The sequence below is a fragment of the Bufo bufo genome, chromosome 2 (genome assembly GCF_905171765.1).
Source record: "Bufo bufo chromosome 2, aBufBuf1.1, whole genome shotgun sequence".
Taxonomy (NCBI): domain Eukaryota; kingdom Metazoa; phylum Chordata; class Amphibia; order Anura; family Bufonidae; genus Bufo; species Bufo bufo.
In genome coordinates this window covers 57,735,169-57,756,189 of record NC_053390.1, presented here as the reverse complement: position 1 = coordinate 57,756,189, position 21,021 = coordinate 57,735,169, and the positions used below count along the sequence as shown (strand labels likewise).

At 41.1% G+C, this 21,021-nt stretch overlaps 1 protein-coding gene across 1 annotated transcript in view; it reads left to right on the top strand.

Moving 5' to 3' along the window:
* Nucleotides 1–21,021, top strand: part of RNF165 (ring finger protein 165) — a 96,356-nt gene that overhangs the window by 61,623 nt on the left and 13,712 nt on the right. Inside the window, exons 2-4 of the mRNA XM_040420160.1 lie at nt 11,512–11,821; nt 16,650–16,769; nt 19,266–19,395. Coding sequence (XP_040276094.1) covers nt 11,512–11,821; nt 16,650–16,769; nt 19,266–19,395 — 560 coding nt within the window. The remainder of the gene's footprint in view (nt 1–11,511; nt 11,822–16,649; nt 16,770–19,265; nt 19,396–21,021) is intronic.

Sequence of the window (21,021 nt, the reverse complement as noted above, 5' to 3'; positions counted from 1 at the left end):
TGGACGCCGTCTATCAGTAGCGGTGGCCGCCTGCCAAGGTACAGGAAGAGAGAGGGAGGAGAGGCGCACGGATTTATTGGATGCCCAACAACTTTTGCAGTAACCTGAGCGTGGCTCATCAGAAGACGGGTGGGATTCATATATATATTTTTTTTAATATAAGCAAGTAAACTCAATCTAGAGAATGCAGAGCTGGTAGGCAAGGGGTATACTCAGGGTCAGGGGTGTAGAGGGAGCACTATCTGCAATGCCAGTATATAAGAAATTTAAATAAAATTTAAAAAAATATTGTAATACAAAAAAGTCACCCACTTTTTCGGAAAGAATGGAACAATTGCTTCAAGAATATGACTCTCATCCTAACCACCATAATTCTCAATGTATTTACACCAGACAACTGGTATAAATGAATTGATAAATCTCCAGCTTCACTTCACATATTACAAAGCTGACTTCCTGCAGCCACCACTAGGGGGAGCTCAGTGCACAGGAATTTATACAGTTACCAGTGTTAGCAGTAGAAGCTATAATAGTGTCTTTGCAATGATGAAGCCTCCCCCTTTGTGGCGGCTGCAGTGTTTTCTCCTCCAAAACAGATGAAAGAAATCAGTGCCCCCCCTCTCTGTTGCAGTAACATGGTCTAACTCCATTGAAGGCACGTGGTCTGACTCGAGGAACCCACGAAAAATCAGCTGTTTTCACAGGTGCCAGAACCAGGCACCAGAGCTACACATCTCCATCCACTGTGTAGTGGTCACGCCTTTCAAGTGAACAGCACAAAGCTGTAAAACCGTGCAGAATGACCATGTGACGTGGATGGCACTAAAAGGGGTCCTGGAAAAAATCCACAAGTGGCCCAATGTTGTAGGTGGGTCCAAACTGACAGAAGGCGGGACAACACAAGGACAGGGACAACTGAAGTAGGTGGGGCCAGCAACACCACAGTGCAGAACAAAATACCGCCCCTGCAGAACCAAATACTACAATGCAGCACAAAATACTGCCACCCACACCACAGTATTCAACTGTATCTTTGTCCTAAGGATGGCAATACTGTTGAATTCAGGTGGGCACTTGCCAAGTGCATAAGTACCTGGCTGGCGGCCATGAGGAGGCCTTGGGACGTTTCCTGAGCATTGATCTGCTTGGAAATTTCTTTGCAGGGTCTATGGCCAGTGAGCCCAGGATGGCACCATTACAGATGGCACCATTACAAAAAAAAGAAAAAAAAGAAAAAAAGAAACTGGCCACAGCTGGTCGGACCCTAAGTGATCAAACATTTATGACCTAGATGTGGGCCTATCCCTGAATTGTAGATGATAGGACAAGATACAGCACAGTAGACAGGTCATGTCAGGCTTAGGCCTAGTTCACAGAAACGTTTTTTTTTGCGAGTTTACGGGCCGGTTTTTGTGTTCCGTATACGGTCCATATACGGAACCATTCATTTCAATGGTTCCGCAAAAAAAAAACGGAATGTACTCCGTATGCATTCCATTTCCGTATTTCCGTTTTTCCGTTCCGTTGAAAGATAGAACATGTCCTATTATTGCCCGCAAATCACGTTCCGTGGCTCTATTCAAGTCAATGGGTCTGCAAAAAAACGGAACACATACGGAAATGCATCCATATGTCTTCCGTCTCCGTTCCGTTTTTGCTGAACCATCTATTGAAAATTTTATGCCTAGCCCAATTTTTTCTATGTAATTACTGTATACTGTATATGCCACATGGAAAAACAGATCGGAAAAACGGAACAGAAACGGAAACACAACGGAAACAAAAAACGGAACAACGGATCCGTGAAAAACGGACCGCAAAACACTGAAAAAGCCATACGTTCGTGTGAACTAGGCCTTAGATACACCAACTCTGTAGAGGGTAGCTCATATGACTTAGATACATCTTGTCAGTAGAAGAGTATCTCACATGATAGGCTTAGATACATCAGCTTGTTAGAGAATATCACACATGATAGGCTTAGATACCCTTACTAAGTAGACATATGATAAACAGACACATCTCAGTTGACTGCATCTCATATGACAGGCTTAGATACATCATCTTGTCAGACAATATCATACATGATAGACTTAGATACATTATCTTAGAAAAAAATCACACAATAGGCTTAGATACATTAGCTTTTTAGAGAATATCACACATGACAGGCTAAGGCTACTTTCACACTAGCGTTCGGAGCGGATCCGTCTGATGTTTCATCAGACGGATCCGCTCCGATAATGCAGACGTTCGCATCCGTTCAGAACGGATCCGTCTGCATTAAAACTTAGAAAATTTTCTAAGTGTGAAAGTAGCCTGAGCGGATCCGTCCAGACTTTACATTGAAAGTCAATGGGGAACGGATCCGCTTGAAGATTGAGCCATATAGTGTCATCTTCAAGCGGATCCGTCCCCATTGACTTACATTGCAAGTCTGGACGGATCCGTTTGCCTCCGCACGGCCAGGCGGACACCCGAACGCTGCAAGCAGCGTTCAGGTGTCCGCTCACTGAGCGGAGCGGAGGCTGAGCGCTGGCAGACTGATGCATTCTCAGTGGATCCGCCTCCATTGAGAATGCATTGCGGCCAGACGGCTGCGTTCAGGACCGCTCGTGAGCTCCTTCAAACGGTGCGCACGAGCGGACACCCGAACGCTAGTGTGAAAGTAGCTTTAGATACATCAGCTTTTTAGAGAATATCACACATGATAGACTTAGATACATCAGCTTGTCAGACAATATCACACATGATAGGCTTAGATACATCAGCTTCATAGACAATATCACACATGACGGGCTTAGATACATCAGCTTGTTACACAATATCACATATAATAGGCTTAGATACATCAGCTTGTTACACAATATCACATATAATAGGCTTAGATACATCAGCTTGTTACACACTATCATACATGATAGACTTAGGCCTCGTCCACATTTCCGTTTTTCACTGATGTGTCCTGTCCGCATTTTCCACGGACAGCACACGTACCTATTGATTTGAATGTGTCTGTTCACACATTAGTATTATTTTATTTACTGTGGGTCATAAAAAAAAAAATCAAAGAGACATGCACTACTTTGATCCGATGGATCTGTGAAAATCATGAACACAACAGGGATGGCATCCGTGTGGCGTCCATGGTGCATCCGTTTTTTTACTGAAGACTAATAGATGCTCTGGAAATTAGTTTTCAGCTAAACAGTGTCCGTGGAATACGGATGACACACGGAGGGTAAAAACGAAAACACGGACCAAACACGGATCTTTCATGGACTTCTTCATGGAGGAAACAAGGACTCTTCTTTCATGGACTTGAAAATGACACGGAAATGTGGACGAGGACATTGGATACATCAGCTTGTTACACAATATCACACATGACAGGCTTAGATACACCAGCTTGTTACACAATATCAGACATGACAGGCTTAGATACACCAGCTTGTTACACAATATCAGACATGACAGGCTTAGATACACCAGCTTGTTACACAATATCACACATGACAGGCTTAGATACACCAGCTTGTTACACAATATCACACATGACAGGCTTAGATACACCAGCTTGTTACACAATATCAGACATGACAGGCTTAGATACACCAGCTTGTTACATAATATCACACATGACAGGCTTAGATACACCAGCTTGTTACACAATATCACACATGACAGGCTTAGATACATCCACTTGTTTCACAATATCAGACATGACAGGCTTAGATACATCCGCTTGTTTCACAATATCACACATGACAGGCTTAGATACACCAGCTTGTTACATAATATCACACATGACAGGCTTAGATACATCCGCTTGTTTCACAATATCACACATGACAGGCTTAGATACGTCAGCTTGTTACACAATATCACACATGACAGGCTTAGATACATCCGCTTGTTACACAATATCACACATGACAGGCTTAGATACATCCGCTTGTTTCACAATATCACACATGACAGGCTTAGATACATCCGCTTGTTACACAATATCACACGTCATAGACTAGACACTGGACATTTACGAATGTCCCCTGCAAATTGGCACAACCAGGGTTTCTACACAGTTTTTGGACTTGCTTTAAAAGGGTGGGAGCGTAATGGATGGGGGGACTTAGCTGGAAATGGACGTGGCCTAAGATACACCATTTTGTGCCAAAATTCTGGCTTAAATTTGTCTCACACTAAGCCATAATGGGATCAGATACACCAACGAAACAGAAAAACAATTTTTGTTGCCCATAGCAACCAATCACAGCACAGCTTTCATTTTTACAAAAGCATTAAAGGAAGCGAAAGCTGCGCTGTGATTGGTTGCTATGGGCAGTTATTAAAAGGCAGCACAAAAGCACTGTGTGAACCCGGCCTACACCTGCTCTACCACGGATAATAACCATACTTAGATACACCAAGGCCTCGGCCCTGAAAGTAGTCTGCTCTGTTGGAGATAGGGAATATCTAGGGAGTCGCGCCATTGTGTCTCCCCTGCACCTCGCGTTGTTGTGCTGACCCCCAGGTCACCTGAGATCGATCTCTCCTGGGACGTCCATCCCTGTGACAAACAATGCAATCAGCCAACGAGACGACTGCCCATACCCTGAGACCTACAGAACAAAGGATGAGATATAGAGAGAGAGAGAGATAGAGAGAGAGAGAGAGAGAGAGAGATATAGAGAGAGAGATATAGAGAGAGAGAGAGAGAGATAGATAGATAGATAGATAGATAGATAGATAGATAGATAGATAGATAGATAGATAGATAGATAGACATCCACACTACAGTCTCAGCTTATAATATCTTACATGTTTTACCAGGCATCAGCATCTATTGCAGTCAGAACCTGTTCTCACCGGGGGTCACAAAAGTACAAGTGAAATCAGACTGCAGAAAAATTTCATAAAAAACAAACACAACATGAAGTAAATCTGTTGATATAGAAGACGGTCCCACTACATAAAGAGACTCATTGCAGGATTTTGCTGCAGAATCAGGAGCTTTACAGAATCTTTACCCCCTACAACAAGGGGAACTGTATTTATACATTATTGGGCCCTATCATCATAGAGTGGGAAAAAATCACATCCCTCCTGTCAATCAATAGTATAGAAAAAGTAAAAATAGACTAAAGGACATTGCAAAGTTATCCATATATTCTTGTACATAGGGGGCAATATTATTATATTCTTGTACATAGGAGGCAGTATTATAGTACCGTAGTTATAATCTTGTACATAGGGGGCAGTATTATAGTAGTTATATTCTTGTACATAGGAGCAGTATTATAGTAGTTATATTCTTGTACATAGGAAGCAGTATTATAGTAGTTATATTCTTGTACATAGGAGCAGTATTATAGTAGTTATATTCTTGTACATAGGAGACAGTATTATAGTAGTTATATTCTTGTACATAGGAGCAGTATTATAGTAGTTATATTCTTGTACATAGGAGCAGTATTATAGTAGTTATATTCTTGTACATAGGAGACAGTATTATAGTAGTTATATTCTTGTACACAGGAGCAGTATTATAGTAGTTATATTCTTGTACATAGGAGGCAGTATTATAGTAGTTATATTCTTGTACATAGGAGACAGTAATATAGTAGTTATATTCTTGTACATAGGAGCAGTATTATAGTAGTTATATTCTTGTACATAGGAGGCAGTATTATAGTAGTTATATTCTTGTACATAGGAGACAGTAATATAGTAGTTATATTCTTGTACATAGGAGCAGTATTATAGTAGTTATATTCTTGTACATAGGAGCAGTATTATAGTAGTTATATTCTTGTACATAGGAGCAGTATTATAGTAGTTATATTCTTGTACATAGGAGCAGTATTATAGTAGTTATATTCTTGTACATAGGAGGCAGTATTATAGTAGTTATATTCTTGTACATAGGAGCAGTATTATAGTAGTTATATTCTTGTACATAGGAGCAGTATTATAGTAGTTATATTCTTGTACATAGGAGCAGTATTATAGTAGTTATATTCTTGTACATAGGAGTAGTATTATAGTAGTTATATTCTTGTACATAGGAGCAGTATAATAGTAGTTATATTCTTGCACATAGGAGGCAGTATTATGGTAGTTATATTCCTGTACATAGGAGCAGTATTATAGTAGTTATATTCTTGTACATAGGAGCAGTATTATAGTAGTTATATTCTTGCACATAGGAGGCATTATAGTAGTTATATTCTTGCACATAGGAGGCATTATAGTAGTTATATTCTTGTACATAGGAGCAGTATTATAGTAGTTATATTCTTGTACATAGGAGCAGTATTATATTAATTATATCCTTGTACATAGGAGCAGTATTATAGTAGTTATATTCTTGTACATAGGAGCAGTATTATAGTAGTTATATTCTTGTACATAGGAGGCAGTATTATAGTAGTTATATTCTTGTACATAGGAGGCAGTATTATAGTAGTTATATTCTTGTACATAGGAGGCAGTATTATAGTAGTTATATTCTTGTATTCTAATATTATATCTGCCAAAGTAGAGCAGAGAGTGGCTCTATAGATTGTCTCTCTTTCACTGGAGGACCCTATATGTACATTAATTACATGTATAGTCTATTGATTTCAAAACAATTGTGTAATGCTTTGTTTTCCCCTGTAGTGGTGCTGCATAAAAACATAACATTTCCATTATTTATTTATTTTACTCACTTATAGCACTGACATATTCGGCAGTGCTTTACAGACATTATGATCACAATTGCTGCGACACGTGAAATTCAGGCACAACAAATGCGCTCCATCTTTATCCAAAATTACTAAACGCCCCATCACCCACTCCAGCATTTGAGAAGTTTTCTCCTTTCATGAAATTGTAGTACTTGTGTGGTCAGTTCTCTTGTCATCAGCCTCATTATCTACATCAGGGGTCAGCAACCTTCATCACGCCAGCTGATGTGAAACTACTATTCCCAGCATTCTCCATTTACTTCTTTGAGAGTTCTATGGAGAAGAGAACAAATATGCATGCTGGGAGTTGTAGTTTCACAACAACTGGAATGTCAGAGGTCGCCGTCCCCTGATTTACAGAATCGACAGAATCAATTAGGATTAGAGTAAGAGGAGTGGACAAGACGTAGCGTTCACAGCCCCTCCCCCGGCTGAGTGAGGAAAAGTGAAAATGTAGAATGGGTGAACCTTTCACCTTTACTACAGATAGAGAAAGTTCTTCAAGGAAGAATATGGTGCAGCATATTTGTCCGGTGCCTGGCGGCCATTTCTTACATGTCACAGAAGAACGGTTTGAGATGTGACCTAATTTCTGTCAACCATACGGCCAATAATAGTAATAAAGGACCGGCATTCGCTGTTCGTAGTCTTGCAAATATTCTCTGTATTGCCACATATCTATATCTGTGACGCGTTTCGGCACAGACTGTGCCTATGTCAAACAGACCAAGGCACAGTTTGTGCCGAAACGCGTCACAGATATAGATATGTGGCGATAAAGAGAATATTTGCAAGACTACAAACAGCGAGTGCGGTTCTTTATTACTATTATTTTCATGGGACGCCAATCCTAGGACACGTGCACCGCCACGCTACGCCTGCAGTGCCGACTGATTTACAGCGCAAACCATACGGCCAAGTCAGAGCAGGGCTTTGCTAAACGCAAGAAATTATGCAAATGTGACATTTTATTTCTCATCGAATTTCAATGGCTCGTCACGTCGAGATCATCGATGGCATATAAACCTTTCTTATTATGCAAATGCATGCGCCACCTGTCCCCTTTCTTCTTCCTTGCTTGTGTGTTAAATTCTGTTCATGCATCAGGCGGCCCAGGATGAGCAAATAATTGTTGTAGGAGGCAACGTTGTCATTTACCCCTTCCTCACCCAAAATGCATAGGGGCTGTATCCGAACAGGGTGGAAAAAGTGCTGCGATGAACAACCCCTTTAAGGCCTTCGCAGGTTTCATCCCGCTTGATAGGAGAACAGGGCTTTATTTGGTGAATCAGGGTGACAGTGGATTAATACTGAATGGCGCTACTGTCCCTTTAACACTTGGTGAGGAGCTGCTGTGCCCTTTTAATGGTAGCCAAGTAATTTTCACAGGCCAGTTGCTCTGCGATTTGTCTTACAGCAGCTGCTTCTGCGTGCAGCAGGTGCTGTCCTGCGCTGTCACTGTGTACAACGCACGAGGAGGGATACACTGACAGTCTCCCGCAGTCACGAAGATCCCACAGGCTCAGGGAGATTCCTTCCAAGACACATGTGAACCCGTGATACATTTTAGCCCCTTAATCCATAATAATTTGAGCCCTTAAATTCATAAATCAATTTTGGGGTTATTTGTTTCTATAAGTAATTTTACTTGAAGGCTCATTTCCGTGCTGCTTAGAATGGACCCTGAGCCTTGAGATGTCTGTCTTGGCATTGCTCTGGGGTTTGCAGCAGGGACCTATCAAAGTCTCCGGAGACGGACTCCATAGACTGCTGGAGGATGGCAATGCCTACATATACAGTGCATTTGTCGCATACATTTTGTCGCACCAATGTCGCGCAACAATTTTTATAATGATAGGCTATGGTGTCGCACTGCAACATGATGCAACTGCGACATGACACTCGCTAAAAATCCATCCAAGATGGATTTTTCTGTCACTGTCGTGCCACAGTCGCAGCATGTCGCATGTTGCAGTGCAACACCATAGACTATCTTTATAAAAATTGTCGTGCAACATCAATGTCACAGTGTAGTTGTGCCCTATGTGTCGTGAGACTTATTGTCAAGAAACACATGTCGTCGTGTAGCCCTAGCTTAAAGCTGACCTACAGCAGTGAAGAAAATTGGCTGGGTTGTTATGGAAACCTGGAGTAAAACTGTGTGTATGTGTAGACTAAGGGCCTGCGAGCTTCTATTGGCCAATAAGTAGGGTCCGGTTTTAGGCTGGACGGTCCGGTTTTCTGGCTCCCTGTCCTCCGTCCAGCGCAGGGCCTGGACGGACACAGGGATGTCCACCCTTTCAGTAGCTTACGCTTAGACAGTAGCACTGCACTGTCTGAGCATGAGCTGCTGCAACTGACTTCTCTGAGGCTTCTCTCACCCCCACTTAGTCACTAGAGCCGCAGACATGGCTCCCTGTGGCTGACTAATGGGGAGAGAAGCTCCCGGCTGCCCCCAGCTCACCTTCCCCTCAAACTTCTTCCCCCTCCTCCCCCAGTTTCCCCCCCTGGGCTGGCGATGGGGGCATGACTTCACAGAGGTGGGGCGTGGTTTACTATTTGGGGGCGTGGTCAGTTAGGTCCAGCTTTCTTGGGTGAAGCCAGTGGCCACCCTACCGATAAGGGACATGTGGCCGTGTGTATGGCAGTTGGGATACAGAGAAAGACTTGCAGGCTTGTATTGGCTAATGCAGGTAATTTTTTGGGAATATAGAGCTGAGACCCGGTCTAAAACTGATCGATTCAGTCGTTTGGTCGCGCATAAAGAACAGACAGACAGAAACTCATTATATATATAAGAGACTAGCAGAAGGACCCGGCTTTGCACGGGTAAATTTCATCTATTTCATTTTATGTTTCCGTGTGTCGTAAAAAGATATCAACAATTTCCCCCATAATGGTGACCTCCACAGTGCCCGCCCCTTTAACATTGACCTCCACAGTGCCCGCCCCTTTAGCAGTGACCGCATCTTTAACAGTGACCTGCACAGTGCCTGCCCCTTTAATAGTGACCTCCACAGTGCCCGTCCCTTTACAGTGACTGTCCCTTTAACAGTGACCTCCACAGTGTCTGCCCCTTTAACAGTGACCTCCACAGTGGAGGTCATTTTTTGGGAATATCTCGGGAACGGTAAGTCCTAGAGAGCTGAGACCCGGTCTAAAACCTTTCCAGACACCTGATGTACCTGTGTGCCAAAATTGGTGAAGATCGGTCGAGTCGTTTGGTCGCGCATAAAGAACGTCCAGACAGATGTCTAGACAGACAGACAGACAGAAATTCATTTTTATATATATAGGAGATATTAATTATAGTTTAGTATAGTTTTACAATTTGTCCATAAAAAATGTTGGCTGTCAGAAAGTCTTTAGACTTTAAATCTTTCACTTTTTTCACGCTTTGTTGCATTGCGGCCTTGTACTAAAATAAAAAATCTGGTTTTCCCCCCATCAATCTGCACTCAGTACCCCATAATGAGAAACTGAAAATGTCAATCAAGGCAGGAGGGCAATCGATTGGGAGAGGGCGGCTGAGGAAACCTCTAAATATATTTTCTGGCGCCACGCTTGAGAACGATTTATTTGAATGATATTATGCATTATAGAGAAATTATGTCACTGGTTATGATAGTATAAATTACAATATGTTGGAATATGAGTAAAGATCTTGGAATTATAGATTATGATATTATGAGTTAGCATAAAATATATGGACTATGAAATTATGGGTTATGATGGTATAGATTATGATATTGTGAGTTATAGATTTTGAGATTCAGCTGGACGGTCTTCTTCCCATGATATTTATTGCATTATGTTGTCACGAGGTTCGATACTGAGATGATGTTTCGAAGGGTCATTAAAATACAGGATCCTTTATATAAAAAGGCTTCAAGTAACATTCACAAATTGGCTCTCTGTGCTACTGTGTTGGCCATGGCGGATGCGTTTGCTCGGGGCTATGATTATGCTTCGATGTGCCCCAGTTTTTCTGGACAGCCCTCAGTCATGAACTTGCAATGTTTTATCTTGCTGGTTTTTGGTTGCTATGTATAGATTTCGGTATCAGATGGCAGATTATAAGAATCCTGAACTTTATCCATACCAGAATAATTGTTTGGGCAAACCTTGTAGATCCCGATGACGGCCCTGTGTATGACAGGTTACGGCAGGGATCACTAACCTTCGGCACTGCAGCTGCTGTGGAGCTACAACTCCCAGCATGCACACTTACTCAGCTGTTCTTGTAACTCCCACAGAAGTGAAAGGAGGATTCTGGGATTTGTAGTTTCAGAACAGCTGGAGCGCGGGAGGTTGCTATTGCCTGGGCTACGGCAATCTGCACAATTGTATAAAGATATAAAAAAATAATGGCAACAAATGTCCTACAAAAATAATATAAAAATAATAGTACCATGCAGTGTCATATAATATCACCGTATGTCTCTCAAGAACTAAATAACAGCTAGAAATTGTAACTACCATGTAGTGACCAAATATAACTTCCATACAGTGCTCAAATGAGTACAAAAGTGATATATAGTGCCAAATTAAAACGACTATGCAATGCTCAAGTAATAACACTATATAGTGCACTAATAATGTTGCTCAAGTTCAAAGGAAAAGGAGGTCCTGAAACAGGTGGCACTTTTGCCCCTCTATATTCTGCTCCGGAGTTCTGTATGATATGTCAGAAGTTATTATCTTTTCTCTGTGATGCACTGAAGGGTAAGGTCCTCAATCCTATTTCCTAATTGTATGCCAATGTTTTTTCGTTTTTCAGGTGCCCCATTTCAGCGTTCCCAGCATGGCCATGCTACCTCCTGCCGACACTTCCATCTAAGCCCTCAACCTCAGCTTCCCGACTTCCCTATCCATCCTCACCCGGTTCAGCCACAACAAGGAATGACCTCTCACATGGCTTCTGCTCACCAGCATAATGGACCACTGCACCAGCCCCTGCCACCTCTGACTGGTCTACAGCTTCAGGAGGTGGCAGGACCCTCCTTCCTACCTCAGGCCCTACACCAGCAATACCTTCTCCAGCAACAGCTCCTGGAGGCTCAGCATCGCAGGCTAGTCGCGCATCCCAGGTGAGTCCGTTTATCTATATGTTTAATTGTCAGCAATACCTGAGATAGATATATTGGGTATCAGTAGACATTGGGCACTTAGTTACCACCATGTTGCTCCAGGTGATACGTATTCTTATGTATCTGTCCCAAAGCCTATTTCCTGATCTTTTATAAACCTATAAATACCAAGGGGCATCATTTATTAAGAAATCTAGGCCACTTTTTAGTGTATTTAAGGAGCAGATTTTGTTGCAACAGGGTTTTGTGGAAAATCTGCGCCTTCTCCCCGCTCACTCCACTTTTCCGAGGGGCTCGGCGTGGACGGGGAAGAGGGCGGGTCGGTCGGCCCGTCTTATTTACCTTTTTGTATGACAGTTTATGGCATGGAAAATTATATTAAACTATGTCAGCAAAGGAGCTGGCGTGCTTTAAACCAGGTTGCATGGCCAGCGGAACCAAGCGCCAAAGTTATATAGTGGCCTGCTCCTCTACATAACTTTGGTGCATCAGTCGCCAGAGCATGGGGCTTAAGACCAGCGTATAAAGCTCGACAAGTTATGTCTAATCTTTACTACTATTAAACACAAACTTTAGGTCGGTATATAGTAATGGCAGCACATATGGCCTTGAGTCTATGTGGATAGGTCTCTATAAGATTATAAGCCATAGTTCTCTTGCAGACTGCAGCAGGTTTTCCAGGAGTTCCTTAGATTTTACTATATTCATGTTACCTTTACCCACACTACAGAGAAGTGTTCTCACCCTTTTCAGATGATATGTTTTGGTTTTGTAGCCCACTTTTGGCCTTATCAGTCCATCTACCCTTTTCCACTTGATTTTAGATGCTCCCATGTGCTAGCAAACTACATATACAGATTTAGGCTTAAATGCTTGCTACTGCTCCTGTAATGTACCATGAATTCAAAAGATTTGAGAATGAATAAGCTTACACAGGCTAAGTGAATAGCTGTATTTACTAAGTGTGATTAAATAAACAATAACACAGATAAATCACATACTGAATAATAAAAAGTAAACAAACATCACTAACTTAAATATGGGGTAGGGATCTGGTCGATCATGGCTGTCATGGCTGTCTAGCACATTATAACACATGACCAACACCCCAGGGTGTACAAGAGATAGGGCAAATCAATACTTACATCCTACCTAGGATGAAGTTCCAGGTGGAATCCCAAATAATTGTTATTCCCATCATCCCCTCTTCCAGTGTGCATCATGCATCACTCAAGAATGTGTTCTTATAAGCACAATGGGGGATGGGTACCAGATTACAAGGCACATCATTACACAGAATGGTAATAATAAAAGGGAACAGAATTAAAGGGACAGAACAAATCAGTACTTAAAAAATACCCTTACAATATAGCTCTGTTCCGACTTTTTGGCGTCCTGACTTGTCTTCAGTGAACTTCTAGACCCTAAATGTCAACTTCCGCATGGATGATCCAGCAGTGATACTTGAGGATTTACCACCACTGAGGCCAGTCATTGGCCACAGCAGTGCATGTGGCACTGTCTGTCCTTAAAGTGTACCTAAACCTTTGAATAAACATTAATGAAACCTATTCTAAATGTCATGAAATTAATATTTGTAATATACCTAATATTATTGTAACACGTTCCTTGAGAAATAGGCACCTGAAGTTCAGCTCTGCACCCATGTGGTAGGCAAGGCTTTTAACAAAACAGAGAGAGTGCTGCGTGTTTGGATTCCAAAGTGCTATAAAGTATATTACAAATATTAATTTTATGACATTTAGAATAGGTTTTAATAAAGTTTATTCAAAAGTTTAGGTATACTTTAAGTTTACATGACAGGGACCTGAAAACTGCTGAAGGGACCAAGGGAGCTTGAAATGGGCGGTGGAGAGCAGGTAAGTATAGATCTCTTCACAGGTATCACTAGGTAGGGGATGGGGATTTAAAAAAATAATTAACAACCCCTTTAAAGGAATTATATGGTAAGGTTTGTCTTTTTGCTGATGACACAAAGATATGTAACAGGGTTGATGTTCCTGGAGGGAAACGCCAAATGGAAAAGGATTTAGGAAAACTAGAAGAATGGTCAGAACTCTGGCAACTGAAATTTAATGTGGATAAGTGCAAGATAATGCACCTGGGGCGTAAAAACCCAAGGGCAGAATATAGAATATTTGACACAGTCCTGACCTCAGTATCTGAGGAAAGGGATTTAGGAGTAATTATTTCAGAAGACTTAAAGGTGGGAAGACAATGTAATAGAGCAGCACGAAATGCCAGCAGAATGCTTGGATGTATAGGGAGAGGTATAAGCAGTAGAAAGAGTGAAGTGCTTATGCCGCTGTACAGAACACTGGTGAGACCTCACTTGGAGTATTGTGCGCAGTACTAGAGGCCATATCTCCAGAAGGATATAGATACTCTAGAGAGAGTTCAGAGAAGAGCTACTAAACTAGTACATGGATTGCAGGATAAAACTTACCAGGAAAGGTTAAAGGACCTTAATATGTATAGCTTGGAAGAAAGACGAGACAGAGGGGATATGATAGAAACTTTTAAATACATAAAGGGAATCAACTCGGTAAAGGAGGAGAGCATATTTAAAAGAAGAAAAACTACCACAAGAGGACACAGTTTTAAATTAAAGGGGCAAAGGTTTAAAAGTAATATAAGGAAGTATTACTTTACTGAGAGAGTAGTGGATGCATGGAATAGCCTTCCTGCAGAAGTGGTAGCTGCAAATACAGTGAAGGGGTTTAAGCATGCATGGGATAGGCATAAGGCCATCCTTCATATAAGATAGGGCCGGGGGCTATCCATAGTATTCAGTATATTGGGCAGACTAGATGGGCCAAATGGTTCTTATCTGCCGACACATTCTATGTTTCTATGTTTCTATGTTACATATATTATTTTGCCAGTAAAAAATAGTGACACATTCCTTTTTCTTAATCTGTTCTTATTTTCTAATAGTATATTTTATTCTGTTTTTGTATATGATTATGGAGGCGATCATCTTGCCTGAGCAACTTTTTACAGCATTTAGAGATCTGCTTTACAGCAGCCACATGGACCCTAAGAACATTAGACAGGAGATGTTCATTGATTTCTATGATAGAGTTTTCTAGGCCTGCTCAGTGACCTGTGCAAAGATCATTGTGCTGGGAGGGAGTATATAAGCTGGGTAGTCACCTGTGAATGGTGTTATCATTACAGAAGTGATATCTGTCATTGAAATCCTGCCTGTAATGATAATGAGACAACTGCTGAGAAGTGAGCTCTACAGAATAGGAAGTATTAGTATATTATTAAATTTAGTGGTCACTTAGTGATACCTGGATAATGTAAAAATAAATCATCGAAAATTCTAAAGAAAAATGTTTAACATAAAAACTTGATTTAGAGAGGTTGTTCCAGCACAAACACAGGACAGGGGTCCGACCACTGAGGCCCCCATCAATCACAAGAACAGAGGGCCCATGTTTCCTCATTTGAATAGAGCGGCACACCAACTCCATTAAACTCTATGGGACTGCTGGAGATAGCCGGGTGCTTGTATTTGGACATTTATCCACTAGCGGAAATGGGATAAGTGTTTGGGACAGACCCTTTTAAACAATATCGTTATTTTTTATTATTATTTTCTGACATATTTCCTTTAAAGTGCAGTTGTCATGTTTTCATCAAAAAACCTTTTTTAGCATATGTTACTGCTGCTGCAGCATTATGCATGAAGCAATCTTTCGTTTCTTCTCATACCACTGTTTTCCTTGAGTTTTTCCCCTTAGTTATGGCTATTTTAACCCCAAACAATAACAATATGAGGATCTTCTCAAGATGGCTCGTCTGCCAGTTCTCTCCGTCTAAAACTGCCTTCCCTTACTTCCCATACACACTTGCTGTAGCCAGCAGCGTCCTGCCAGCCAATCAGATTGAATTACTGAGAGACACGCCTCCTCACTCTGAAGCCTAATGCAGGCATGCAGTATAGAGGACCGCCCCTCTGTCTTCTGTTTACACTAAAAGGAAGACAGACAAACCATAGCAACAGTCTTTTAAGGGACCAATGGAAAGGGATAGGGGACAATAATGAAAGCTGTTATTATAAGGTAATTACAGATCTTTTGACAATCATTGACAGACTAACTCCAATGCCTAATGCCTAACTCCAATAAACTAGCAAATGAAAAAAATATGACAGTTACACTTTAAAGAGGACCTTTCACCTGTTTTTACCTTATGAAAGCAATACATCTTACTGTAGCCAATGTTCAATACATATCATATTGCTAATTATTTTCATAAATGCCTCCTCTGTTGCTTTTCTCAGTAGGCAACTCTTTCTCCCTGGCTGTGGTCCAATCGCTGTGGACCGTGTCACAACCACTGAGAAAAAACATCCCACCTTCAGCCTGGCTGTGACATGGTCCACTGCGATTGGACCACGCCACAGCCAAGGAGAAGGAGAGGCCCCCTGAAAAAATCTGAGGTCTCCTCCTCCCTGTACCAATGCTATTAATTAGCATACCAGGCGCCAAAACCGAAATGGGGGCACAGCGGCACAACAGAGGAGCATATCATCAAAAATATTAGCAATATGACATCTACTGAACATGGGCTACAGTGTGAGGTATTGCTTTTATAAATTAAAAACTGGTGAAAGGTCCTCTTTAAGTGCTCTGTGATTCAATGTTGCCGCACAATAAAACAGCACAAGTGGAGATAAACATTATTCATATAGGGCTTATAAAGAAATGACAGAAAAACAGAAACACATCTAATAACATGAATGTTACCAATAAAAATTATTCTCTCTTTTATACTCCTCTGTATGGTCCGACAGGCGGACTCAAGAGCAAATGTCTGTGCATCCACATCGGTTACGCCCAAGCTTTGACTTCAACCAACAAGTACAAATGCCTCAACCTCTAGGGCCCAGGTACTTGGCTGAAGGAACAGACTGGTAAGTGCCCATTGTGTCACACCAATCATGTAAGAGATCAGGGGTTCGACACTGATGTTGCAAACATTTATGGAGAACCTGCTACTAACATACGTAGATCACTGTATATTAGGTTTGTCTGGTTTATTAAAACCCATCTTCAAATACTTTATTACGGCATTCTGAGTTAATAGAGATGAGTCCCTCATTTGGAACTTACATAAATGATCATGCAGTGATCTACAAAGAGTATTTCTGGAGAACCTGACACATCTGTGCATTACATGGACAGCCTAGTGATTGTGATGGACATCATGTAATGCTTAGTTTCTCCTGTGGTGGCACTGTGGGGAAACTGAACCCGTTCTTCAGGGTTCCTCTACTGATCACAGCTGATTGCTAGGGATCTCGGCATCTGATCAGTGATGATTCCCACAATAAGATCTAATCTCAGGGTTTATGGTTAGTTAAAGGTGGAGAAATAGGAGGGCACAACCTAAAAGAGATATAAAACGGATTATCTCTATATAGGACTAAAATATGAGAAGTGTCAGCTATTGTAATAATTTAGTCTGCACAAATAATTTGGGGTATTGTGCCTTGGGATGCTATACATAAGTGACCTTATGGGGTCAATTCAGTTACATACCTGTAGAAGGCACCAGTTATTCAGCTTGCATTCATTATGAGATACATCAATGAAAATCTGCCTGGTTTGCTTCACTAATTGTCTGAAAACAACCATACGGGAAAAGTTGGGTGCTCTTTGTTAGGTAAATGCAGCTATGCATGCTACTGTGTGATCTTAGGCGCTTCTGTTATGAAGCAGATGGAGCATGTGCTTCAAAGATGATTTACTGGCACCAGCTGTTCCCTATTCCTTTCTCTGTATGCTGTAGTAATAGCGTCACAGCGGTTCTATAACATTCAGCCTTCCAGAACATTGGGTGGTACAGTATGATCTCTGTACAACCCCATAGTTTTCGATGAAAGCATTTGAAGATTCCTAGCGAGATGCCAAACATTGGGGCAGGGTTGGAAAATGTTGGCTCAAAGGGGTATCCCCTTTCTTACAAAGCTAGAACCAGTCCTGTACCTCACATGAATCCACAGCTCTCCCCACTCATTGCTCCAATTGCTCTGCTAGATTTATTTCTAGCTGGCAGCTCAGCGGGCATGTCCTTTCTGCTGCAGCCAGTGGCAGCTGAAGGATGAAATTGAGCATGTATGTCAACCGAAAAGAGCAAACAGCAGATGGCGCTATACAGATACATTTTATTGAATAAATTGGTGGCTATGCAAAAAATTTTAATTACATGTATTACAAAAGTATTCAGATACAGGCGCTGGTTTAATTAATGTAGAATATTTTTTATGGAACAACCCCTTTAAGGCACAAGAGGAAGCAAGAGATCTATAATTATGCATATTTATTATCCTGGTGGTCTACAGTGGCTTAGCGGTTACCACCTAGTATTCTGAGTGGTCTAGGTTTTTAAAGGGCTTAAAGGCTATGTACACCTTTGGAGGCAATTTTTGTTTATGACTGCACTTTACTAATTTCTGGCTAAAAATCATATTTTCAATTGGCCTTTATTAAAAATATTGAGCCGTTCTGTCACAAAGGGTTAACTGTTTTTCTGCCAGTCATCTAATAAACCTTATCTGTAAACTACTGAGAGGTCATAAACACTTATTTAAGCCACATTCTTATCAGTAAGATAAGAACTGAGCTATAATGAGTGTTTATAAGGTCAGAGAGTAGAGATAAGGAGCCTGGCAGCAACCCCAAATGATGGAAAAGAGAGAAAATCGAGAAGCTGCTACTAGAGCATCTCAGAACTGTACAGAAAAAGGACTCCACATTTTTAATAAAGACCAATTGAAAAAATTATTTTTAGCTGAAAGTGAGTACAATGTAATAATATTAAAAATTGACCCCTGAAGTTGTACATAGCCTTTAATTTTAATATATTATTTTCATGGTGGTCTATGATGGTTTTGGGCTAATATCAAATATCCTAGGATGTCTAGGGCGTTTTAGTGGTCAACACTTATTGTGTATTAAATTTTTTCTCCTGAACTGCTCAGAGAGGGATGTCCAGGTACTAGGATTGTTCCTAAATCCTGCAAGACAGAGGGGACTAATTGAAGCCCTAGAGACACATGGCCCATGTCTGTCTCCTGTTCTTTACACAACCAATAATCCAGGGAAGATATCCTTCAGTCCCTTTTGACCAGGGCACTTTAGTAGTTAATTATAGGTTAACACGTCTTAGTTAAACTCTGCTATGTAAAGCTAAGAGGAGGGTAGGTTTTTGGTTGTTCCACTGGTTGTTGAGGTAGTTGTTTTGGCACAGATTCTTCAGAGTCAAGTCAAGGGGGTCTTGTTGCTATTGTGATATCTAACCCCATTGTTTAATTCTGTGCCAAGTAGCATCAATGCATGTCGTGTCTGGACTGTACCCATTAAAACTAATGCAGTAACTAATTTTTTCGAACTTTTTCTATTTCCAGGGACCTCAGTGTAGATGCCAGTTTGACGCATCCTCAGTTCCAAGTACGACCTGTCCCACAGCACTATCAGCATTACTTAACGAGTCCTCGCCTACACCACTTCCCAAGGACCACATCTCTAACACAAATGGTGAGGAGACTTCTGTTTGTCTTTTCTTGGTGTCCTGGAAGGCCTCTGTTCTTTAACATTTGTTTTTACGTTCTAGCATGTTAGCTTTGTTGTGGAGCTGGAATCCTAAGATCGCTTCAGTTGTCTACTTTTGTGACTTTGGTTTGCTTTTGTGGGTCTATTTTGAAGCTCAACATTTGATGGCAATCACATGTGTCATAAAAGGTTTGATTTGCAGCAGTACAGCCATTGGGATTCCCACTAGTCCCACCAAATAGGGGATACCATTCCTTGTTCTTGGTGGAGAGGCCACATATGCATGGTCAATCCCCACAGAAGGGAGTTACGCACACTTCGAGGTTAAGTTCATAGTAGTCAAGTGCTAAGATTTCCATACTTGTCTGTATTCTAGTTCTTTGTAGGACATACCTAATTTTTATAGGTTGACCCAGTCATAGAGTTTGCAGATCTCAGACTGGTTGAGACCATTTGTTGGATCTGAGGTTTAGCCTAATTTTCCTTGGCTTTATATTCAGTAATGTCGGCTGTAATGTATTTGTGCAGTCGGTTAACAATTGCTGAGGGCTGTTGTCTCGTTACATACCATCATGGGGTTCTTGCCTTAATGACTTTTTGTTCATATAGAGAAATCCATACTTTGTACATAGAAAATAAAGAGATGTGTAAATCCTAGATGGACCATTTGTAGGCTATGTGGACCCTAAAAGTCCTATTTTTATACTGTCTTTCATGCCCCTGGTTTATAATATTCAAGGAGTAAAGAGAAAATAAATATTAACGTGGCTATATAAAAATTAAGGATGGCCGAATCCGAGTTCAGAGAGACCAACCACCCTCCAGATATTCGGCTGATGTCTGGAAAATATGTTGAAATTCAATTCAACATGCCTGATCCTTTGCTCCCACCAGCAGCTTTTCCCCCCTCTTCTTATCGAATTGAGCGTGCATGTGTATGGGGAAGTCGGGGGAATAGCTATTAAAGGTGTATGGCCGCGGGTACATCTGTATCAATTACACAGCCCCGTGATACTCCAAATAAGGAGGCAAAACACATCAGTTGATTAAAGAAGATCTGTCTGACCTTTTGACACATCTGTTTTTAGAAAAATCCTTCTATTCCTGTTAAAATAACAATTATATATCATCTTTTTTAAGCTATTCCTCTGTTGTTCCTATAAAAAAAAGTATTAATATATAGACAACTGGTTGTTGCTCTTCCCCTTCAAGAGAATGTCAGTAGGACATATGCCTACACATTTTGACACTGTTCAATCAGTGCTCACAATGTTGGAATGTAGGGACACATCCTGTTAACCAGCGGAATGTTAATATATTTCCAGAAGGCATTACAGGGGTTAAAAGGGGTTACCCCACGAAAAGTATTACTGTGCAATGAATAGGGCATGTCAAATAAAGTATTACTGTAACATACATGCAATAATAATATAAATTTTTTTATACAGCATAATGATCTGATAGTGAATCAGGCGAAGCGACCCAGACACCTTTCATTCATTTATCCTTACTTCTAAATTCAGCTCTGTCTGTCTCAAGGCAGTAGAGAAGGAAATTATGGGGGCAAAAAGATACAAAATGCATTTCTAGGGCTATATGCGAGGGACAATT